This window comes from Macrobrachium nipponense, chromosome 33 (genome assembly GCF_015104395.2).
Source record: "Macrobrachium nipponense isolate FS-2020 chromosome 33, ASM1510439v2, whole genome shotgun sequence".
Lineage (NCBI taxonomy): Eukaryota > Metazoa > Arthropoda > Malacostraca > Decapoda > Palaemonidae > Macrobrachium > Macrobrachium nipponense.
The window spans coordinates 25,903,354-25,928,653 of record NC_087219.1 but is presented as its reverse complement, the minus strand read 5'-3'; the positions used below and the strand labels follow the sequence as shown (position 1 = coordinate 25,928,653).

Genomic DNA, 25,300 nt, shown 5'->3' with positions numbered 1-25,300 from the left:
AAACATTGGTAGTATCTTGAAGGATTGTGTTGAAGCCCGCACAGTGAACTATGATGGTATACCAAGCCTTGACGACCTGAGAGTAGAGGTGACCAAAGTGCTCAGGGAAATGGAGTTTGAGTCTCAGGTTTTTCGCGATTTGCTGAAATCATACCCCTCAAGAATGATGGAGACAACACAAAATATTAAATACTCAGAGAGAAACTTAAATAAATACTTTTTCTGAAGTACTTTTGTTTTTGTTCATATAATTTTAGTTTATGCTGAAAGGGGGGGGTGTGGCCTCTAATTTTCGAAACACCCTGTAAATATATATATATATATATATATATTATATATATAGTATATATATATATATGATATATATATATATATTATATATATAATATATATATATATATATTATATATATATATATATATATATATAACATATATATGTATATATATATATGTATGTATCTATATATAATATATATACCATATTAATATATATATATATATACATATATATATATGTCTATATATATATATATATATATGTATATATATATATATATATATATATAGATATATATATATATACACATAATATAAAGTACCAGAATTTCTCTACCATTCAAATTCAGTTTCGCTTCAAGTAGAATCATAATCTAAACTACACCAATGACCTGATTCTAGCAAAAGCAAGTCCATTTGTGTCAGTTCTTTCCATAGCGGAAAGAAAGAAAGAGAGAGAGAGAGAGAGAGAGAGAGAGAGAGAGAGAGAGAGAGAGAGATCGGAAACAAACCGAATCAGGATGCAATTACCGGATCTGGGCCCTAAAACGCCGAAATAAAACTCCGTAAATTTTACGTCAAACTCCCTTTTTCGGACTTTCGTTTTTTCTAAGTCTGATTTTTGGGACAAACCTCTGATGGGTTTTCTCGTAGGTACTTTCCACGGCTAATTACCAACGCATGGGGGAGGTTTTACACCATTTGGTCGACAAGGAAAAGTTGAATAATCCCGGAAGGTTTTTGGGAGTTGGCAGGAATTATTTTTCGCGAAATGGAAAGGTTGAAAAAGGAGTAATAATTAACGTGTAGGGTTGAGGCTATATAGCTGAATGAATATTCGGTATGTAGGGTCAAGGATTGTGGATGGTGATGGGGTAGAGTGTTGGTTAGGGAGGGGGTGGCTTAAATTTGAACAGAGAGAGAGAGAGAGAGAGAGAGAGAGAGAGAGAGAGAGAGAGAGAGACAGAGAGAGAGAGAGAGATTTTTTAAATAGTACAAGTATAACTAATGCTTTCGATGAGAGAGAGAGAGAGAGAGAGAGAGAGAGAGAGAGAGGTATTTTTGATATAGTACAATTATAATGAATGTTTTCAAGGAGAGAGAGAGAGAGAGAGAGAGAGAGAGAGACAGACAGAGAGAGAGAGAGAGATTTTTTAAATAGTACAAGTATAACTAATGCTTTCGATGAGAGAGAGAGAGAGAGAGAGAGAGAGAGAGAGAGAGAGAGAGAGAGAGAGAGGTATTTTTGATATAGTGCAATTATAATGAATGTTTTCAAGGAGAGAGAGAGAGAGAGAGAGAGAGAGAGAGAGAGAGAGAGAGAGAGAGAGAGATTGAAATGAAATAGTACAAGTATAATGAATGCTTTCGATGAGAGAGAGAGAGAGAGAGATTTGAAATGAAATAGTACAAGTATAATGAATGCTTTCGATGAGACCTTACAGACCATACAGTTCGTTCGGGTTGCCCCAGGTCCCTCAGTGTGAGGCACCTCGTCCTCTAATGTCTACCAGAGAGTTGCTAGTACATCTTCCGGTATATTTTGCATCTTCCAATCTTGGATGGTCTGGGATGCAGTTTAGATATTTGTCGAGCTTATTCTTAAACACATCTACGCTCACTCCTGATATATTCCTCAGATGAGCTGGCAACGCATTGAATAGACGCTGCATTATCGATGCTGGTGCGTAGTGGATTAATGTCCTGTGTGCTTTCCTTATTTTTCCTGGTATAGTTTTGGTCACTATTAATCTACCTCTGCTTGCTCTTTCTGATATTTTTAGTTCCATGATGTTTTCTGCTATCTGTTTCCATGCCTGAATTATCATGTAGCGTTCTCTTCTCCTTTCTAGACTATATAATTTTAAGGATTGTAGTCTTTCCCAGTAGTCAAGGTCCTTAACTTCTTCTATTCTAGCTGTAAAGCACCTTTGTACACTCTCTATTTGTGCAATATCCTTTTCATAGAGAGAGAGAGAGAGAGAGAGAGAGAGAGAGATTTGAAATAGTACAAGTATAATGAGTGCTTGATGAGAGAGGAGAGAGAGAGAGAGAGAGAGAGAGAGAGAGAGAGAGAGATTTGAAATAGTACACGTATAATGAGTGCTTTCGATGAGAGAGAGAGAGAGAGAGAGAGAGAGAGATTTTAAATAGTACAAGTATAACAAATGCTTTCGATGAGAGAGAGAGAGAGAGAGAGAGAGAACCCGAAGCCCACTTTGTCATATTATGTAAGCCCGAACGAAGGCCACTTTCTTTGTCATACATGCAATATGGGATTACATTTGATTAGTCATATTGATATAGTGCCAATTCCTCACTCAGTGAGCACCCAAGGCCTTTATTGTTCATAACATAAATACTCACAATAGAAATTGAATGGCTATTGTTATTCTATCATTATTTGTTATAATTCCTCCTGCTTGTTCCCCTTTATTTAGACACAACAGGACCATATTGAAGGAACAAAAGTGTCATTGTTACATAACAAAAAAAAGATAAATAAATAAATAAACAAAAATAAGGTAAATAAATAAAGTTTTAAGGAAAAGAATAGAAAAGAAGAATTGAAATAAAATATCTATCGATTACTATTATTATTTTTTGGACCATGAATGAGGAACAAAAGACCCATTTTTATTTTAAAAAAAGAAGATAGAAAAGCAGAAAATTAAATTCTGCAGAAAAGATTAAAAAGTAAATGAAATATTTATTATTATTACTGTTTTTTAATCTTAGCAAAATTTGGTCTGAACTTTTCTAATTGTCCTTTAGTTTATAAAGGACTAAGAAATTTGATGGCTTTGAGTTTATTATACTTATATATCAGCAGTGATGAAATGTCAAGCAAAATCATATCTTTTCATGAGAGAGTGAAATCGCGAGGACCACCTTCTTAGGTCATTGATTTTAAACCGTTGCAAAAAAAAAAAAAAAAAAAAAAATAGAAACAGTAAGAAGTGAAAAATGAATTTAGTATAAAAAACTTTAATTAAAAACTTCTAGCTGTTGTATTAGAAATTACCTTTATTATTATTATTATTATTATATTATTTTATTATTATTATTATTATTATTATTATTATTATTATTATGTGCTCTATCACAGTCCTCTAATTCGACTGGGTGGTGTTTATAGTGTGGGTTCCGGGTTGCATCCTGTCTCCTTAGGAGTCCATCACTTTTCTTACTATCTGCGCCGTTTCTAGGATCACACTCTTCTGCATGAGTCCTGGAGCTACTTCAGCCTCTAGTTTTCCTAGATTCCTTTTCAGGGATCTTGGGATCGTGCCTAGTGCTCCTATGATTATGGGTACGATTTCCACCGGCATATCCCATATCCTTCTTATTTCTATTTTCAGATCTTGATACTTATCCATTTTTTCCCTCTCTTTCTCTTCAACTCTGGTGTCCCATGGTATTGCGACATCAATGAGTGATACTTTCTTCTTGATTTTGTCAATCAACGTCATGTCTGGTCTGTTTGCACGTATCACCCTATCTGTTCTGATACCATAGTCCCAGAGGATCTTTGCCCTGATCGTTTTCTATCACTACTTCAGGTTGGTGTTCGTACCACTTATTACTGCAAGGTAGCTGATGTTTCTTGCACAGGCTCCAGTGGAGGGCTCTTGCTACTGAATCATGCCTCTTTTTGTACTGGTTCTGTGCAAGTGCCGGACATTCGCTTGCTAAGTGGTTTATGGTTTCATTTTTCGTATTGCACTTCCTACATATGGGAGAGATGTTATTTCCATCTATCGTTCTTTGAACATATCTGGTTCTTAGGGCCTGATCTTGTGCCGCTGTTATCATTCCTTCAGTTTCCTTTTTGAGCTCTCCCCTCTTAGCCATTGCCACGTGTCATCGCTGGCTAGTTCTTTAGTTTGTCTCATGTATTGTCCGTGCATTGGTTTGTTATGCCATTCCTCTGTTCAGCTTGTCTTTCTCCTGTCTCTGCATATTTCTGGGTCTTCGTCTACTTTTATCAGTCCTTCTTCCCATGCACTCTTTAGCCACTCGTCTTCACTGGTCTTCATATATTGCCCCAGTGTTCTGTTCTCGATGCTGACGCAGTCCTCTATACTTAGTAGTCCCCTCCCTCCTTCCTTTCGTGTTATGTATAGTCTGTCCGTATTTGCTCTTGGGTGTAGTGCTTTGTGTATTGTCATATGTTTCCTCGTTTACTGGTCTATGCTGCGAAGTTCTGCCTTCGTCCATTCCACTATTCCTGCGCTGTATCTGATTACTGGCACTGCCCATGTGTTTATGGCTTATATCATATTTCCGGCGTTGAGTTTTGACTTGAGTATCGCCTTGAGTCTCTGCATATATTCTTTCCTGATTGTGTCCTTCATCTCTTGATGTTTTATATCCCCTCCTTCCATTATTCCTAGGTATTTGTATCCCGTCTCATTTGTGTTTGATGTTGTTCCCATCTGGTAGCTTTATCCCTTCAGTCTTTGTTACTTTGCCCTTTTGTATGTTGACTAAGGCGCATTTTTCTATTCCAAACTCCATCCTGATGTTGTCCCTAGATATAATCCTCACAGTCTGGATTAGGGTATCTATTTCCTTGATGCTCTTACCATACAGCTTGATGTCGTCCATGAACATCAGATGGTTAATTCTGTTGCCTCTTTTCTTGAGTTGGTACCCGGCATCCATCTTCTGGAGTGCTTTTGTCATGGGAATCATGGCTACTGCAAAGAGTAGTGGGAACAGTGAGTCGCCCTGGAAGATCCCTCTCCTAATATTAACCTCTGCTAGTCTTATTCCAGAGCTTGTAAGTATTGTATTCCAGTTGCGCATTGTATTTTTGAGGAAGCTGGTGGTGTTTTCCTCTGCTCCATATATTTTCAGGCATTCTATTGGCCATGTGCGTGGTACCATGTCGAAGGCTTTCTTATAGTCTATCCAGGTTAGTTTATTATTATTAGGTTAGTTTATTATTATTAGGTTAGTTTATTATTATTATTATTATTGTTATTATTACTATTATTATTATTAGTTTATTATTATTAGGTTAGTTTATTATTATTATTATTATTGTTATTATTACTATTATTATTATTATTTTTTTTTTTGCTCTATCACAGTCCTCCAATTCGACTGGGTGGTATTTATAGTGTGGGGTTCCGGGTTGCATCCTGCCTCCTTAGGAGTCCATCACTTTTCTTACTATGTGTGCCGTTTCTAGGATCACACTCTTCTGCATGAGTCCTGGAGCTACTTCAGCCTCTAGTTTTCCTAGATTCCTTTTCAGGGATCTTGGGATCGTGCCTAGTGCTCCTATGATTATGGGTACGATTTCCACCGGCATATCCCATATCCTTCTTATTTCTATTTTCAGATCTTGATACTTATCCATTTTTTCCCTCTCTTTCTCTTCAACTCTGGTGTCCCATGGTATCGCGACATCAATGAGTGATACTTTCTTCTTGATTTTGTCAATCAACGTCACGTCTGGTCTATTTGACCCACGTATTCACCCTATCTGTTCTGATACCATATGTCCCAGAGGATCTTTGCTTGATCGTTTTCTATCACTACTTCAGGTTGGTGTTCGTACCACTTATTACTGCAAGGTAGCTGATGTTTCTTGCACAGGCTCCAGTGGAGGGCTTTTGCCACTGAATCATGCCTCTTTTTGTACTGGTTCTGTGCAAGTGCCGGACATTAGCTTGCTATGTGGTTTATGGTTTCATTTTTCGTATTGCACTTCCTACATATGGGAGAGATGTAATTTCCGTCTATCGTTCTTTGAACATATCTGGTTCTTAGGGCCTGATCTTGTGTCGCTGTTATCATTCCTTCAGTTTCCTTCTTTAGCTCTCCCCTCTGTAGCCATTGCCAATTGTCATCGCTGGCTAGTTCTTTAGTCTGTCTAATGTATTGTCCGTGCATTGGTTTGTTGTGCCATTCCTCTGTTCTGTCTGTCTTTCTCCTGTCTCTGTATATTTCTGGGTCTTCGTCTACTTTTATTAGTCCTTCTTCCCATGCACTCTTTAGCCACTCGTCTTCACTGGTTTTCAGATATTGCCCAAGTGCTCTGTTCTCGATGTTGACGCAGTCCTCTATACTTAGTAGTCCTCTCCCCCCTTCCTTTCGTGTTATGTATAGTCTGTCCGTATTTGCTCTTGGGTGTAGTGCTTTGTGTATTGTCATATGTTTCCTGGTTTTCTGATCTATGCTGCGGAGTTCTGCCTTCGTCCATTCGACTATTCCTGCGATGTATCTGATTACTGGCACTGCCCATGTGTTTATGGCTTTTATCATATTTCCGGCGTTGAGTTTTGACTTGAGTATCGCCTTGAGTCTCTGCATATATTCTTTCCTGATCGTGTCCTTCATCTCTTGGTGTTTTATATCCCCTCCTTCCATTATTCCCAGGTATTTGTATCCTGTCTCATCTATGTGTTTGATGTTGCTCCCATCTGGTAGCTTTATCCCTTCAGTTCTCGTTACTTTGCCTTTTTGTATGTTGACTAAGGCGCATTTTTCTATTCCAAACTCCATCCTGATGTCCCCAGATACAATCCTTACAGTCTGGATTAGGGTATCTATTTCCTTGATGCTCTTACCATACAGCTTGATGTCGTCCATGAACATCAGATGGTTGATTCTGTTGCCTCTTTTCTTGAGTTGGTACCCGGCATCCATCTTCTGTAGTACTTTTGTCATAGGAATCATGGCTACTACGAAGAGTAGTGGGGACAGTGAGTCGCCCTGGAAGATCCCTCCTGGATATTAACCTCTGCTAGTCTTATTCCAGAGCTTGTAAGTATTGTATTCCAGTTGCGCATTGTATTTTTGAGGAAGCTGATGGTGTTTTCCTCTGCCCCATATATTATTATTATTATTATTATTATTATTATTATTATTATTATTATTATTATTATTATTATTATTATTATTATTATTATTTAATCTTATTTTTTGGTCTATCATAGTCTTCTTATTCAACTGGGTGATATAATAATAATAATAATAATAATAATAATAATAATAATAATAATAATATAATAATAATAATATGTTCGGTTAAAAGACATGGCAGCATCAGTGGAATTGCTTTTTATAAAAGGTCTTTTCAATTCTTTAGACTATTTTATTTTTTTCAGGGCTGATATATGCTAAGAATTGGCCGATGTACATAATCTGGGTAAGGAGGTTAATTTTTCTGTATAAAGTGACTTTATTTATTTATTGATTTGGGGGGGGGGAGGATTGCCACGCCTTTGTATAAGTTAAATATGGTGCGTGATATTCGTAGAGTTTCGGGTGTTAGCATTCACGACTTCGTATTTCTTGCTTCTTTTTTTTTCTTCTTTTTTCTTCTTCTTCTTCTTCTTCTTCTTCTTCTTCTTCTTCTTCTTCTTCTACGTGGTCCCGCTACGCCAGTGGTTCCCAAACTGAGGGCCATATATCAAAAGGCAGGGGCCATAATCAGAGAATATGTATGTATAAAACGATGGATTTTTACATACACGGGTTATGCTTGGTTGTGGGTGGTGGGCCATGGACAAAAGTATCCTGTATGTAAAGTGGGTAACGACCACAAAAAGTTTGGGAACCACTATTACTCCCTTAGAAACCAAGAAGAACAAACACAAGAAATAGAAAGTCTCGTATATGCTGAGACTCAAATCTCTACGGTTACCACACGCCAAATCTAACTTAAACGACTCAAAAATAATGTCCCTTTATTCAGAACCATTACCTTAGTTATTCATTACCTTAGTTATCCAGATTGTGTACATCGGCCAGCTCTTAGCAAATATCAACCATGAAGAACATAAAAAGAATTAAAAAGACCTTCCATAAAAGCAATTCCATTGATGCTGCCATTCCTTTTAACAGAACATGGAAAGAGTGTTTTGCTCCTTTCAAATAATGGGCCTTTTATACCTGGGGCGTATCCTGTTTAAACAGAATAAATTTATTTACCACACATGTATATATTATAGATATTATGATAATATATATATATATATATATAATATATATATATATATATATATATATATATATATATATGTGTGTGTGTGTGTGTGTGTGTGTGTGTGTGTGTGTGTGTGTGTGTGTGTATGTTAAAAAGGGGGAATGTACAGGCTCATAATTTTTAACTTCCTTAGATACAGAGAGTCCAAGTGACAAGACATCTCAGCTTAAGAATGCTGATGTACCTTCTGGGTGGGGTGACATTAAGATGCTTACTTAGCAGGTCAACGATCGTCCTGTAGTTCGAGAAGGTGCCTTTGAAAACTGGCTGCAACCAGTTACCTGGGGCGTGGACGAAGAGTGTGAATTCATGTGTACATGTGCGCCTCTTCCGTTCATAATGGCATCTTTAGCCAAAACTATGGAGAAACTTATGGAGAGGTCTGTGCGAGAAAGGCAGAGCCTCGATGGCATATGCCAAAGAGTTTCCTTTTGAGAATGTTTGATATTCCAGGCTGCAATGGGTAAGAATTATCGTGATTTAGCCAAAGGGGTGGCTTGCTTGTGTTTTGACATTATTGTAAAGATGTTCTATTTCATTTAATCTTTTGACTTTGTCTTTACAATTGTGTATGCTCATTAGTGTGTCCCTCCTGTCTTTTAACAGGCAGATCTAGTGAGGGGCTGTATTTTGGAGAGGAGATAATTGGTGTTTGACTATTACTGATTAAGACTATTATTTACCGGGGGTTATCTAAGTTATCTGAACTTGAGATATCATTCCGTTAATTATCCTGTAAGAATTTGAGTTATTCAATTAATACTTTGCTTTAAATAAATGTCTGTTTTTGTAGTTCCGACTCTGATTTGGTGACCTTAGATAATGGAGTGGAGGTTGAGAGAGAGAGAGAGAGAGAGAGAGAGAGAGAGAGAGAGAGAAAGAGATGAGACAAGGTGTTACCAGTAAGCCATCCACTCTGGGTTTAACGTTACCAAATGTGAAACGAGACTCTGGTCTCGTAAGAGTGGTGGCGAGCGGTGGTCGAACGAAAAAGCCTTTTGTGAGATTGGTATCAGCTGTAAAATGCCGTTTTCAGAGTGTCTGGTTGTGGGAATGTGTTATATTTCAGTTAATAACTTATGGGGTTAGGGTTTATTCGTCCGTTAACTGTGGTACCGAGTGAAGACAATTCTACTAGAGTCATCAAATTTGCCCATGGGGATGCCTCGAGGGAGTTGGGCAGTCAGTTAGGACTTAGGACTGAGATCTTGTGAGTGCGGTCCCCGAGATGTCCTCGAGTGTGTGTATTGGCGTGTTTTCTTTTCTCTCGCGCTCGGTTTTGCAGTCGAGGTTTTCTTTCATTGTGAAGGGGTAAGTGTTACAATGTGTTTTTTTAGGCCTGGGTTTTTTTGACTTTGTGTATGAAACATTTTGTGAGACATTGGATTGGTTTGGAATACAACATTTTTTTCCCCATAGGAGTAGAGAGTGATGTGTTCTTTATTGGCACATATTAAAGGAGACGCGTTCGTCTTTGTTTTAATACATACATGTGTATATGAATGGTTTTCCTACATGCAGCACTGTGGTTTTGCCTGGAGATAGAGCACCCGTTCATTCATGACGCGCTCAGCGCATTTTCTGCTGACCCAGAGGGGTATTGCAAGGGGAGAGCGAGTAGTGGTCTGCCTCAGGGGGAATTGCTTGAATGTGAGGGTGAAACTCCTTTTTTTAGTGGGGGTGAATTTCTTCTTTTTTTTCTTTGTGTCCGGGCATTGGGGACGAGTTTGCCCTTGGATAAGGAATTTTCAATGCCAGGACATCAGCTGATAGCGATTGGTTGATGATGTCAGATGCCCGTAGGGTTTTTTTAGAAAGATTTTTTTTCTTTCTCTTGAGTGAAGAGAAAAGGAAATGAAGTGCATATATATTTGGTGTAAGTTTTCCTTATGCTTTGGAGAATGCTTTTACGCAAGGTTAGAGAGAATTATTATTAATGGGAACACAGTGATTATTATTTTTAAATGGAGATTTGATTGGTGTTGGGGAGATTACTTTAAAATGGTGCTGACTGGTGATGATTGCTGAGTGGTGATGCCCGGTGTTTCTGAGTGGTGATGAGTGGTGTTGTATCTGATAATACCGGTGAGTGGTGTTGATTTTTGGTGTGGCAATGGTGGTGTATACTGGAGAAATGGTGTTGATTGGTGTTGGTTGGTATCATGGAGTGTGGCAATAATGATAAATATTGGGGAATGGCAATATTAATGCCCTAACTTGAGATATTTTACTGGAGAATTATTATTATTATCATTACTTGAGATATTTTACGGGAGAGTTACTTAAATAGAATTATCATTATTTGAGACATATTTCACACGAGATTTGAGATATTTCATGGGAGATTATTTTATAATTATTACGGATAATTATATTACGGTGAATTATTACAATGAATTATGGGAGAAGTTTTGTGGTTAACTATTTACGGAGTTTCTATGACTTTGGAGAATGTGTCAGTGGTTCATGGGTGATGAATCTGGCTGAATTTTTAGTGAATTGTGCTGAATTTTGCTGAACTTTTGGTGAATTTTGTGCTGAATGGTCAATGGGCAAGCATTAACATTGGTGATGTTTTTTATACTAATACTGGTGATTTTTTTTATATATTAACATGCATGTTGTAATGCTATCAAGGGTGGTGTTGTTTTTTTTGTGGATATGGGAGTAACTAACGACACATTTTTTGTTTTTCTTTTTTTTTATGAGTTCAGCAGAAAATTGCTTGACATCTACGTGAGTCAGGGGGATAGTTAACAGTACCATTGATTTTTCTTTTTTCCTCTTTTTGGAAGTTAGCCATCGCTGACATAAGTTTTTTTTTATCATGGGAGAGTTTGAATTTATTTTTCCCTCCGAGCAGTTTGTGTGATTTTTTTTTAATATCTCAGTTCGTGACTTAGAGTCATTGTTCGGGAATGTGTTTATAATTTCAGCTGTTTGATGCTGCAGAGAGATTTTTGGGAGAATTTTTGCATTTTTTTTAATGCATACGAAATGGCACTACATTTTTTCTCTGGATATTTGTGTTCCAGAAGTTGTGGGTTTCTTGCACAATACTTTTGTTGTATTTGTGACAACTTTGCCAGAGATGGCACACTAGTGATTTTTTCTAGAATTTCCTGGGCAATTCTATTTGCCGAGTTTTTGCCTTTTCTTAGCAGTTATGCTAAACTGAAAGTTTATAGTTTTTGACTATAACATTGAGTTATATTCCTGGAAAATTGGAGACATAATTTGAGACATAATATTTTTGGCCATTTGATATTTTTTTTATTTTTTTGGAAATATTCCACAGTTTAGGTCTATGGTGGTGAGAGCTATGTTTAGTTCAATTATTTTGCAGTCATTTTTGTTGCAAATGGAGACATCTTTTTGAGGCGATACTGGGCAATACTTTCGAGTGTGTCAGCTAGATGCTTTGAGTGCATTTTTTTTTTTGGCGGTGGAGTTACATTTTTTTATTATCCTGCTTGGAGATATAATATTTTTTAGAGACTTGTTTAATTCCAAATGGAGTTATTGGTGAAATAGAGGTAAGTATTTTTTATTTGCCAAAACAGAGGTGAATATTTTATGTTACTGGAATGGTGGTTTTATTAACACGTGGTTATTGGTGAAATAAGACGGAATATGGTGTGGTGTGGTTATTAATTAAATGGAGGTAATATTTTCATCACTGGGGTGGTGCTATTATTAAGATGGTGATTTATATATATATAGAGATGGCATTAACCTTTGGGGGTGACCTTTTTTGTGGTTATGATTTTTTTTAGTTGAATTCCTGGAGTTTTTACGAGCCAAGAGAAGAGTTCTGTGGTTCTTTCTTTTTGGTTTCGTGACTAATTGGAGGCGACTGGCATTACTTACTGCATTTTGGTCTTATGGAGATGTTGCTTTTTTTTATATTCACCAGTGGGTTATTTTTGGTGGCATATAATTGCTGAATTGTGAGTTTATCGTAGTTTTTATCCTGAATAGGTGATAATTTTTTATATAATTGGGCAGTATCATGTGAGAGTTATCTTTGAGACAATTTTTGAGCACCTTAGTCATATCCTGGAGATAATTTTGTGAAATGTGCTTGCGTAGTGTCAGTATAGAACCTTTTTTTGAGAATCAACGGTTTCCGAAGTTGAAAGTCTGACTAGACATTTTTATGCAGCAGTTCGAGCACACGGGTCTGCAGGTGGATTTTTGCTGACAATACTGTGATGAGTCCGGTTGCTGACTCTTTTCCTCTAGTGGTGATTGCTCAGAGTTTTTGCAATATCTGGAAATGTTGACCATAGCATTTCATGTAAATGCACGTGTACGGGGTTGCTTTCTGGCCGTGTCCGATTGAAGAAAAGTTGCGGTGGCAAAATTCCGTAACTATACATATGGCATTTATGGGGGAAACGCGGGGGTTATGTATATCATGCATATATTATATGCTTTGTGTGATGGGACAAAGTTCACTTATTGTTGTTATCTTTATTTTTTCTTTTTTTTTCTTTGCCTACGAGAGATGTAATTGGAGATTGAGCTTTGAAGGGCATTTATTTTTCTACGGGAGATGTAATTTGTTGGGCTTTGTGAATTGCATGAAATGGGCGTTTGACATCAAGTCTCATTGTAATTAATTATGCGAGCAGTGAAGGGTTTTTGCTGTTAGACATTGGAGAGTTTTTACTGATTTTTGTGGGTTGTTGAAATATCAGAGCTTGAGAGAACATTTTTGATAATTTTGGGTCTGGGCTTGTTACATGATTTTTTTCTTCGGCTCATTACTTTTTTCTTTTTTACTTGTGAGAATTTGCGAGTTTGAGATGTGATGACAGAAGTCCGTGGAGTTACTATGAGTTTTGGATTGTGTGTTAGTGTGTGAATTTGGAGAATTAGGTTAGAGAACTTAATTTTTTTTTTTCCGGGGTTGTGATAATGACATGATTTAGTGATCCTATGGAGTTCCTTCACGAGTTGAAGTTAGAAATTAGTTCAGTGGTCATGTTTAATTGACTGACATACTCAAACACACCATAATCGTCGTTCCCCGACGCTAGCAAGACGCCCACCAGCTATTGCAGAGATGTTGCTGTCGTATGCCCACATAAGAGAGTTTCTACAAGTCTACAGAGTTCTACAGCGCTTTTGGGTCTACAGAAGCCGTTGGATGCCTTCCGCAGGGAGATGTTTCGCCTTCCTACAGCGTGTTTCTACTAGTCTGTGGAGGCAGTTGCAGACAAAAAGGAGATTCAAGATGGGAAAAAAAGTTTCTACACCCAATTGTTTTTGGAGATGAAGTGTGATAGACATTACTTTGTGCTGCCAGAGACGTGCAGTTATTACTATATTTTGTGTTTAATGAGCCGGCCAATGTGTTTTTTTTATATAATGAGCTGTTTTATGTGGCCTGTGGCTAGGCTGGGGCTAGCCAGGATGGTGGCCAAGCTAATCTGTAAAAAGGGGGAATGTACAGGCTCATAATTTTTAACTTCCTTAGATACAGAGAGTCCAAGTGACAAGACATCTCAGCTTAAGAATGCTGATGTACCTTTGGGGTGGCGTGACATTAAGATGCTTACTTAGCACTTTGAAAACTGGCTGCAACCAGTTACCTGGGGCGTGGACGAAGAGTGTGAATTCATGTGTACGTGTGCGCCTCTTCCGTTCATAATGGCATCTTTAGCCAAAACTATGGAGAGACTTACGGGGAGGTCTTTGCGAGAAAGGCAGAGCCACGATGGCGTATGCCAAAGAGTTTCCTTTTGAGAGTGTGTGATATTCAGGCTGCAATGGGTAAGAATTTTTGTGATTTAGCCAAAGGGGTGGCTTGTTTGTGTTTTGACATTATTGTAAAGAAGTTCTATTTCGTTTAATCTTTTGACTTTGTTTTTACAATTGTGTATGCTCATTAGTGTGTCCCTCCTGTCTTTTAACAGGCGGATCTAGTGAGGGGGACTGTATTTTGGAGAGGAGATAATTGGTGTTTGACTATTACTGATTAAGACTATTATTTCCCGGGGGTTATCTAAGTTATCTGAACTTGAGTTATCATGCCATTAATTATCCTGTAAGAATTTGAGTTATTCAATTAATACTTTGCTTTGAATAAATGTCTGTTTTTGTAGTTCCGACTCTGATTTGGTGACCTTAGATAATGGAGTGGAGGTTGAGAGAAAGAGAGAGAGAGCGAGAGAGTTACCAGTAAGCCTTCCGCTCTGGGCACGAGACTCTGGTCTCGTAAGATATACAAACACACACACATACACACATACACGCACACACACACACACACACACACACACATATATATATATATATATATATATATATATATATATATAATATATATGTATATCAAAGTGGTATAATACTGTCTTGAATAATAGTGGGTTCGCTAATCTTGACATGATCCATTATTATTATTGTTATTATTGTTATTATTATTATTATACTCAGTTTTTCATTTAATTATTATATCATTACTATAAATAGACTATTAGCTATTTACCAATATCATAACGATGCTCTCTCTCTCTCTCTCTCTCTCTCTCTCTCTCTCGTTTATACACCACTAACTCTCAAAAACAATATTCGATCGCATCACCCTGCACGAGAACATCATCTTTAACGGCAAATAGAGAAAGAGATAATAGAGAAATTCAAAGCCAAGTCTTTTATTTCGCCAAAATAAAACCCCGTCAAAAACGAGCGGAGAGCAAACGTCATCGAGATCTGGATTCATCAACGATAAGTACCGTTGATATTTTTCTGTATCTGTGGTCTGACAGATTAAACCACCGCGGATTTAAGAGTCTTTTTATATTTAGATTTTGTCACATTTCATTTATTTGTTGACTGCGATGGGATTCTTTATTATTTTTATGATGCGAGTCAATCCGAGGAGTAACTGGTTTTTAGAATGGCTTTGTCTTATTGTTTCTGTCAAATGCATGAGTGTGTGTCGGGGATATTTGTTGACTTCGAGCGCTTACACGTGCGCACACACAGACATATGCGCCCTGACCTGACATATGCAAGCACACAGGTGCACGGACATATGAACACATACACTTAAATTTGTGAATATGTATATATATATATATATATATATGCATATATATATATATATTATATATATATATATATATATATATATATATATATAAAGACAAAATTAACGAAGAAAAGAAAAACAATGGAATTCTGCGAGACCTTTTGCTTTCTTGTCCTTTACTTAGCAGGCTGAAGAAATATAAAAATAAGTTTACAAAGAAAGCTCGGCTAAATGACAAAGGAAAAGATATGTACCTGGAATCCAACATGACTGAAGAATTAGTAGACCTATCAAAAAAGGGTTAAGATTTACAAATTACTTGCCCAACAACTCAGACTCAGGGACAAGACCATTAAAAGGTTATTAAAAAACAGAGCTGACTGACCACCAAAATATGTTATAAATTTACAACTAGATAGCTCTCCAATTAGTAAACAATAACATTTTTTGCAAGGTGAACATAAAAAACATACGAATACATTGAAGGTAACTAATTTGTAATCAAGTCAGTGATTTTATCTTTTAGGTCATTCGTGAACATTTTACTAATAAAGGGGTCCGAAAGTACATCCCAGGGCTAAGGGTAAGATTACAACTGGAAGTAAGCTGTATAATGGCGGATTCTAAAAGATTTCGTGAAAAGAAATCCTTCGATCTGGCAATCAGTGTGGACTTTCAGTGAACTTTATCTTGAGAGAGTTTTCACTTAAATGAATGAATGAATTACAAATTAGTTATCTTATATATATTTTCTATGTATTCGTATGTTTAATATTTTTGATAAAAATACTTACCTGGCAAAACTGTTTCTTGTTTACCTCTTTGAGAGTTATCGAGTTGTACTTTTATGACATTTTTTGGTGGTCAGTTACAATCTTTGTATGATAATTTAATTGTCTTGTCACTGCTTCTGAGCTCTTGGGTCCAATCTTTTGTAAAACTCCTTATTTATATATTCATCGCGTTGTATATTTTCGTGATTCAGTCACACACACACACACACACAGACACACACACACACACACACATATATATATATATATAATATATATATATATATATGTATATATATATATATATATATTATATATATATACATATAATATATAAAGTATATTTATACATGTGTGTGTGGGTGCGTGTTTGTTTACCGATAATCCGTATTACCCCTCACTTGCAATTTCAGTTCCCCTATTTTTCTTTCACATATCCATGACAATAAAGATATATTAATCAATAATTAGTAGACAGGACCTCTCTCTCTCTCTCTCTCGCTCTCTCTCTCTCTAGGGAACGAACGAAGGGAAAAGTGGGAGAGAGGGAGAGAGAGAGAGAGAGGAGAGAGATATTCCCCTTCTATCTTCCCCACAAACGAAGCCATAGAGGCTCAGGGAGACGAAGGGTCGGGAGCGCCGTTACAAAGGAAAGAGACGCGCTGCCCACAGAGGGCGCAAGCTGAATAAATCTGGTTCATTCCCGGATTAGCGACTGAGGGGGACATTCTAAAGGCCTAAATGCTATTCCGGATGAGAGGGGAAATGAATTCCGCACGGGATTCTATGGGGACCCTATTTCCCGCCAGGGGTCATTAATAACTGGGTTTGAGTGTCATAAATTCTGCGTTATTCTGTGTCCTGCTTTTGGGGATTTGAGCTTTTTTGGAACTGCTTTATCTGGGGGAAGTTTTTTTTTTAAGGTACGGATTTGACCTCGATTATGAGGGCAGGAATATTTGAAGGGCCGTGTCGTGCTTGTCGAATATTTCTGACTTCACTGTTAACGCAAGTCTGCACATACGTATATAAGTACGTATATATATATATATATATATATATATATATATATATATATATATATATATATATATATATATATATATATATATATATATATATTTATATACATATATATGTGTATATATATACGTAAATACATATAAATGTATATATATATATATATATATATATATATATATATATATATATATATGTGTGTGTGTGTGTGTGTGTGTGTGTGTGTGTGTGTGTGTGTAAGTAAATTCTTCTGTTAAATCAGGATACGTCTCAAGTATAAAAAGGCCCATCTATATACTGGTTTAAAACTAACGACTTTATTTCGATGGACTAACTTCCACCCTTAGTGAATGAAAGAAGTTACATTGGCGAGATATATATAGTGGGGGAATATCTCCCACTATATATCTCGTCTATGTAACTTCTTCTGTATTCACCATTTGATAAGGGTGGAAGTTAGTCCACCGAAATACAGTTCTTAGCTTGAAACCAGAGTTTTAATGGCCTTTTATACTATATATATATATATATATATATATATATATATATATATGTGTGTGTGTGTGTGTGTGTGTGTGTGTGGTGTGTGTGCGTGTGTGTGTGTGTGTATAAAATTTGATTACCCTTCTCCTATTTTCCATAATAATAATAATAAAATAATAATAATAATAATAATAATAATATTTTATTATTGTATTATCATTATTGTTGTTGTAATTAGGTAAAATACCATCTTCCAAGCATGTTCTATTGAAGGAGATTGCTGCTTCAGCTGCATTTATTTTATAGAATTTCTTTTCTATCCTTCTTACCACGGCTTTTTTAATATCCTTTTTTTTTTTTTAGGCTGGTGGCGAGTAACGCGTCTATTAGAGACATGGGAACAAAAGTCAAGACCGATGAATTTTACGATATATATATATATATATATATATAAAATATAATATATATATATATATATATAGATATATATATATATACTATATATATATATATATATATATATATATATATATATATATATAGTATATATATATATATTATATATTCAAATCCGGCGTACATTATCCGTAGATTAATACAAATCTGAGCGAGTATTTTATGCCAACGTTGCTTCTGGATTCGATCACATATTCTTAAGGTTTTGAATAGACTAATGATGGTTTGTTGTTGTTGTTGTTGGAGATTAAGCCAGCCTTACGCTGGCACGGGCTCTTGCTCCTGGAGCAGCCCGTAGCTGGATTACCTGTAAAGATATAAAAACAGCGCTTTTGGCGGTTAGTTGTTGAAATGAAATAGGGTGACAGGCAGGATCGCAACCCCCTTTGAACCTTACGGTACCCATCTGTAGGAGACAAAGCTTTATAGTAGTGGGATTCAGCCTAGTTGGAGAGTGGTGGGTATGAAATGGAAGTGAGTCTTAGTTTGAGGGAAAGATCATTGTTTCGGTGTTCCCCTAATTTATAGTCGGGAGGTCAGCAGGGGGTATCCGTGAGCTGAATTTCCATTGGTCGGGGGTGCGGTGCTCCTCTCCAATTGGCGGCTGGAAGGAATCTTCAAGCTACTTTCCAGAGTTAAGCTCTCGCTGTCGTAACCTAGCAGACCGTCAAAGCTGGACTGTGGTGTCGCTGGCAACTGAAGCAGCAATCTCCTTCAATAGAACATTATTATTATTATTATTATTATTATTATTATTATTATTGTTGTTGTTATTATTATTATTATTATTATTATTATTATTATTATTATTATTATTATTATTATTATTATTATTATTATTATTATCAGGTTCTAAATGGAATGGAAGTGTGATACCTTTTCATTGCAAAAAGAACCAAGACGAACAAAAAATAAAACCAAATGAATAAACAAAACAGAAAAGAAAGAAAAGAAAACTTCTTTTATTTCACTACAAATACAAATTCGGAAATTAAAACTTTGACATTGACAAATGGTGTTCTTTATCCACTTTTCACGGTTTCTTTTTTATGGGAAAACTCTAGATTACTCGAAGCTCTGGCTGTTTTTTGGGGGGAAATTATTTTTTTGGGGGAAGACTGAAGACTATTGGAAGATCTGAGCTTTTTTTATTTTCTCTAACTGAAGACTACGGAAGCTCTGATTGTTTTATTTTTTTTTTTTTGAAAACTTTATTAACTCAAGACTACTGGAAGCTCTGAATGTATTTTGGGATTTTTTTTTAAACTCAAGACTACCAGAAGCTCCAAATGATTTTTTAAAACTTAAGACTACCAGAAGCTCTAAATGTTTTTTTTTTAACTCAAGACTACCAGAAGCTCTGAATATTATTTTCGATTTTTTTAAAACCCATGACTACTGGAAGCTCTGAATGTTTTTGGGGATTTTTTGTGTAGGGGGGGAGGGGAGGGAAACTCAAGACTAATGGAAGGTCTGTATTTTTTTTTTAACTTAAGCCTACCTAAAGCTCAGAATGTTTTTTTTTTTTACTTTCCTTTTACTCAAGAATACTGGAAAGTCTGAAAGCTTTTTTTTTTTTTTTTTTTTTTTTTTTGAAAACTAAAGACTACTGGAAGTTCTGAATCTGAATTTGGTGTTGTTGTTACTCAAACGACATAGAAGCTCGTATTCATTAGCGAGAGGATTCGTCATGTATAAATCCTCTTTATTCATTGCTTCAAGAACTCAAAAGGTGTTTTAGTGTTGATATGTATTGTATATATACGTATATATATGTCTCAAGTATAAAATGCCCATTAAAACACTGATCGAAAGCTAAGGACTCTATTTCGGTGGAATGACTCCCACCCCTACCAAGTAGTGTATGATAGAAGAAGTTACATTTGCGAAATATAGAGTGGGAGATAAGTAATTGTAATAACCACAATACCCTCTTAACTTCTCGAATTTTTCGCCCATTTTTGGAGACGCTCGTCACTACAAAGCCTTAACATCCAGGTGCAACAAATATGTAGCAGTTATGATGTCCGGTTGTGGGAAACAAACCCGGGTCACATAATCACAATGAGGTCACGTCGCCCGACCTGACCTCGTTGTGATCATGGGATCCGGGTTCGTTTCCCGCTACAAGATATCATAACTGCTACACATATCTTGCACTTGGATCTAAAGGCTTCGTAGTGACAAGCGTCTCCAAAAATGGGCGAAGAATTCGAGAAGTTCATTAACGTATGAATCTGGTAAAAAGTGACCAGTAAATTCTACGTATAGATATATATATATATATATATATATATATATATATATATATATATATATATATATATATATATATATATATGCTTAAAAATCACAGTAGATACACGTGACTTCAATAAATAAGTGAATACCACAGGAAAATGATAGGCAGAAATCCAAGCGCTTTCGTCTTTACTTAGACATTATCAAGGAACGAATGAAATACAGTTGAAAAGAAAGTTATCAGGTAAACAAAAAGATAAAGAATACCAGATGGTTAATTGTCAAAACTGTAAAAATCAAAGAGATAATCCAGGATTATCGGATATCACACAGTCAAAACCTAAACATAGATTTAACCCTAACAGAAACTACAACGTATCCATATAGTCCAAAACATGTAAAAACCCCATCATTTCCGCCATTCTTTGCTGAATTTTTACTCTCAGTCTGTTCGAAGGTATCCCTCTAACCAAATTATTCTTCTTCTTCTCCTCAGGAACTCACAGAGCGGGAGAACTGGTCCACTGATGAATAATTGCTCCTAGCCTATTCTTTGTTTACTTTTGCAGGCGCTCTTCTGACCTAACTCTTCTTCTTCTCTCCAGGAACTCATAGAACGGGAGGACTGGTCCATGTACGTAAACATCGCCCGCACCTCCAACGTCCGCCATCTGGCCCTCTCCACCACCAAGATAGTCCTGGAGTGGACAAAAGCAGTAACGTTTATCATCACCGTAGTCTGCATGCTTCTGGTCTTCGGCCTCGAGAAAGGCCTGAAGAACTACATGCCCACCACCACCTATCTTCTCATCACGGGCTTCTACTTCCTGATGACGGAGAAGGTATTCATAGAGATGCTCTTCGCCTGGCTGGACAACAAGAAGTTCGACTACTTCGAGGGGATGGAGACTTTCTACTGCCCGGCTCTGCTCCTCACCCTGCAAATCACGCTTTCCTCCCTGTTCGTCTTCCTCTGCTTCGTTTGCGGGAACTTCAGGCTGGCGGTCCTCTCCAGTTTCACAAACGTCCGCGTCAAATACCGAGAACTGCGAGACAGGTACCTCCTCCCGCTGAGCAAGGAACTGTCGAAGCTGTCCTGTTACAGGATGGCCACGCCTTCGGAGATAAGAGGACATGACGACGTGTGCGCCATCTGTCTGACGGCGATGAGCTGCGCGCGCATCACGCCTTGTCAGCATTTTTTCCACGCGGATTGCCTAAGAAGGTGTCTTAAAGAATCCTATAAGTGTCCCATATGTCAGTATGATTTGCATAAGTCACAGTCCATCGTCATCAGGGAATAATATACCGAAACATTATCCCTGTGTCATGATAAGCCATAGGTTAGTTCTTTTATTTCACGTCAAAATATGATTAACGTTTACATTAATTAGTGTTATCACTCCATGTACATAATTCATAAATTACTGTGCAGAAATCTATTCAGATGAATGTAACACCCTCTCGTCATCTTGTCTATAATAAACATATAGTCCCACTTTTTTCTGTTTCACGCAAAGGCTTTGGCGAAAAGCTTTTTGTTAAAACCGCCTGATCTCTTGGGTTTTCTAGAAAAAGAATGGATGGAGATGAACTACAGCCACATAAGATCTATTCTCAGGTCCTTAAAGAGAAATGATCTGTTATAAGCTCCTTTAGCCCATTTAAATTGTTCATTTGAATAATAGTCAAGGTCCTCTAGATCAGTTTCAGTTTCATCTGGGAATAGTTGAACAACTATACACTGGATATATCACGTGTTTGGGAAGATTACCATGCATTCAAATGCAAACTTTCCCATGATTTATGTAACCTTTTACACAAACACCGAATCTTCTTAAACTTTTGTGCTTTAGAGTTACAATGTATTCAGACATTAATGAAGTAAGGCCACTCAGAGACGTTCAGTTATTTTACCACTTCTGCTATTGACATATTTCTTGCATTTTGCTCTTTTCATTATCGTTTGCATAACACTTAGTCATTTATCTAAATTCGGATCTATCACTCAAATCAACGCTCGTCATATGGAATGCTGACAATTCGCTGATAGTTACTGCACTCTTACTTTCTTCATGTTCTTGCGGATATTTTCCAATATTATATTAATGTGAAATGTCTACTGCATTGACTTTTTCATCTCTCATAACTGTTCGAGGGTATAAAAACAGACCAACAATCTAATCGTGATTACAGAAAATTTCATATGTGTATTCTTCAAGTCTACACAGCATCATTACTCCCATAGATAATAGCTCCTAATTCTAGGATTTTTTTCCACTGGCATGTGAGAGAGACAGGATAAACCATAGACTTTAGAAAGTCAAGCACTGGGGCAGTTGAGAAGATATATACTCATATTCATATTCATATATATGAAGTTTTATCACACACACCGTGACGTGTTTGTAATCACAAACACTAAGTTAAAAATGTCATTTGATATCCAATTTGCTCTACTTTGGGTATATCATCAAAGGAAATTATAACTGATGAAGGATTCAGTACCTGGGAGATTCGAATGCCTGACAGCGCTGATCGATGAATTTCAATGGTTGGCAACAACTAGGCTGTCAAGAGAGACGAAACTTGGCACTCACTCTGCTGTACATAATGCACACACATACTCACACACACACACACACACACACACACGCACACACACACACACATATATATATATATATATATATATATATATATATATATATATATATACATATGCATATATATTATATAGGTATATATATGTGTGTGTGTGCACAAACATGTTCGTTAACAGAATAAGATAAGCTTTGTATTTATCTTCCAAAAATACATTATATTGTAAATGTTAAAGGCCACGGATATAGTTGGAAGTATTATTGACTTGATATGGAAGACATGGCTTAATTTCCTCTTTACAGTGACATATTAAGCCAAGTTCAGCACCTGGTTATTTAAAAGTATTTACTGCAAGCCCGATACAAGACACTTATCTCCCATCAATGATATGAAGTAGGTAGCAAGAACTTTGAAACAAAACTCACAGCGACTGAAATAACTATGAAAAACAGCTGAATACACAGGTTGAATTGAGGTATCTGGGAAATATAGGTATGAAAAAAAAATTCAAATTTTAACATTTCTCACTTAACCTAATCTACCCTAACCTAACCTAACCTGACCTAACCAGGAATCCAGCACTCAACTCCTCCATCATTATCATCATCATCATCACCTTCATTCTTCTTCTTCTTCTTCTTTTCTTCTTCTTCTTCTTCTTCTTCTTATTTAATTCACCCAAGCTGGCAAGGACACGCCTTCCAGGACAGCAGCAAATTTCGACGAAAATAAAGGCTTTGCCAATCATTCCCTTTCGGAGAGTTGATTGGCTCACTTGATTGGAATTCAATTGGGCAATATAAGGGAGCTGCCATTTGCATATCGATTATTGAAGAGTCGTGTTTAAAAAGGGGCAATCAAAAGTGTCGCTTATTTTTACATAGAGCCCCAATTGTTTTCCCTCTTGCGTAATTGGCTGATGATCATATTCATGGAATGTCTCTCTTCTCACTGCATCCAAATGTGCAATCGATCTGATGCTTTGCAATCAGATTTTTTAGCAGTGTATTTTATTTGACTTAAGGTAAAAATTGGACCAAGTGGTAGCAGTTACTACTATTAATATTAACAACTGTGAAACATCTTGCAGTGCTTTTAATTTCATTTAGGTAAAATTTTGATAACTGTGTAAATGTTATCTGTCAAAAATAATGACTGCATTGAATCAACTATCAAATTGCAGTTTTTTCAAGTTGCATTTTGGTACAAAGGTAACCAAGTGACAAATGTAACTACAAGTAAGCATAATAATTGAAAACATGTTATCTATAATAATAATAATAATTTCCAATTTAAATCGGCTACAAAATTGGAGCTTTCTTACTTGCATTAAGGTAAAAACGTAACCTAGTTATAACTTTAACTACAAGTAATAATAAAATAATAATCATACTATAATGGGCGTAATGTCTGTCTGTTTGTCTGTCTGTCTGTCATTCAATCACGGCCAAACGGCTGGTCAGATGGGCATGAAACTTGGCAGGGTTATGGTGGGGACCCCTTAGATGGTTTGTAATGGGGTTTCATCCAACCTAACCCCCTCCTTTGTAGGGGGTGGGGGTGAGAAGGGATTCCCTGAAACGGGGGCTATTTCTGGCCGTGAAACGAGGCTGGTTATTCCCGTAGATTTAGTTACTTTACGATTTTTCATACATAATTTCTGTACAACTTCCCCGGAAAAAGTCGCGAATATTTCAGCTCGGACACAATAGAAGATGAAAATGATCATCAATATCCGCAAGATTTTTTGAATAACTTAAATCCATCGGGACTGACAGTGCACAAAATAATGTTGAAGAAGTACTGCCCGGTAATGTTACTTTGGAATTTCGATCCTGCCAATGGACATAATAAAAAGGAAACTGACAAGTTCCTACTTTCTACTCTTTTTTGGAAGACACAGGATCATAAGAGCATTTATCAGTAGCCATAACACACTGACATACAACTTGCGTCTTTGCAGTAACATAATGAAAAGAAAGATACTTTATTATTCGTATCACCGTGCAAAGTAATTGACAAAGAAACGAACCAATCAAGATCCCTGTCCCGTTAAATGAAAGTCACCGACAAGAGAGAGAGAGAGAGAGAGAGAGAGTGAGAGAGAGAGAGAGAGAGAGAGAGAGAGAGAGAGAGAGAGATTTAACGACATTAATGCACTACAATTTTATAATTTTTATTCTTGCTATCAAAAAAAATGGGAGAGAGAGAAAGAGAGAGGAGATAATTTGTGATTTGAGAGCTAAGTAATCCGATAATCCCATCACCGTCTTCGTTACTTGACTTACATTGAGAGAGAGAGAGAGAGAGAGAGAGAGAGAGAAAAGATAGAGAGAGAGAAAGAATCATTAAAAGAGGGTAAACAATAATGAATACGCACTTCTTTACGTTCATTGAT

The 25,300-nt window shown here is 36.6% G+C and overlaps 1 protein-coding gene across 4 annotated transcripts in view; it reads left to right on the top strand.

Moving 5' to 3' along the window:
* LOC135203031 (E3 ubiquitin-protein ligase RNF139-like) overlaps positions 1-21,799 on the top strand; it is a 52,186-nt gene extending 30,387 nt beyond the window's left edge. For all 4 annotated transcript variants that reach the window (XM_064232610.1, XM_064232611.1, XM_064232608.1 and 1 more), the window contains one exon: positions 20,904-21,799. In XM_064232610.1, the coding sequence (XP_064088680.1) occupies positions 20,904-21,602 (699 nt within the window). In that variant the 3' untranslated portion in view covers positions 21,603-21,799. The remainder of the gene's footprint in view (positions 1-20,903) is intronic.
* Positions 21,800-25,300: the final 3,501 nt, after the last annotated feature.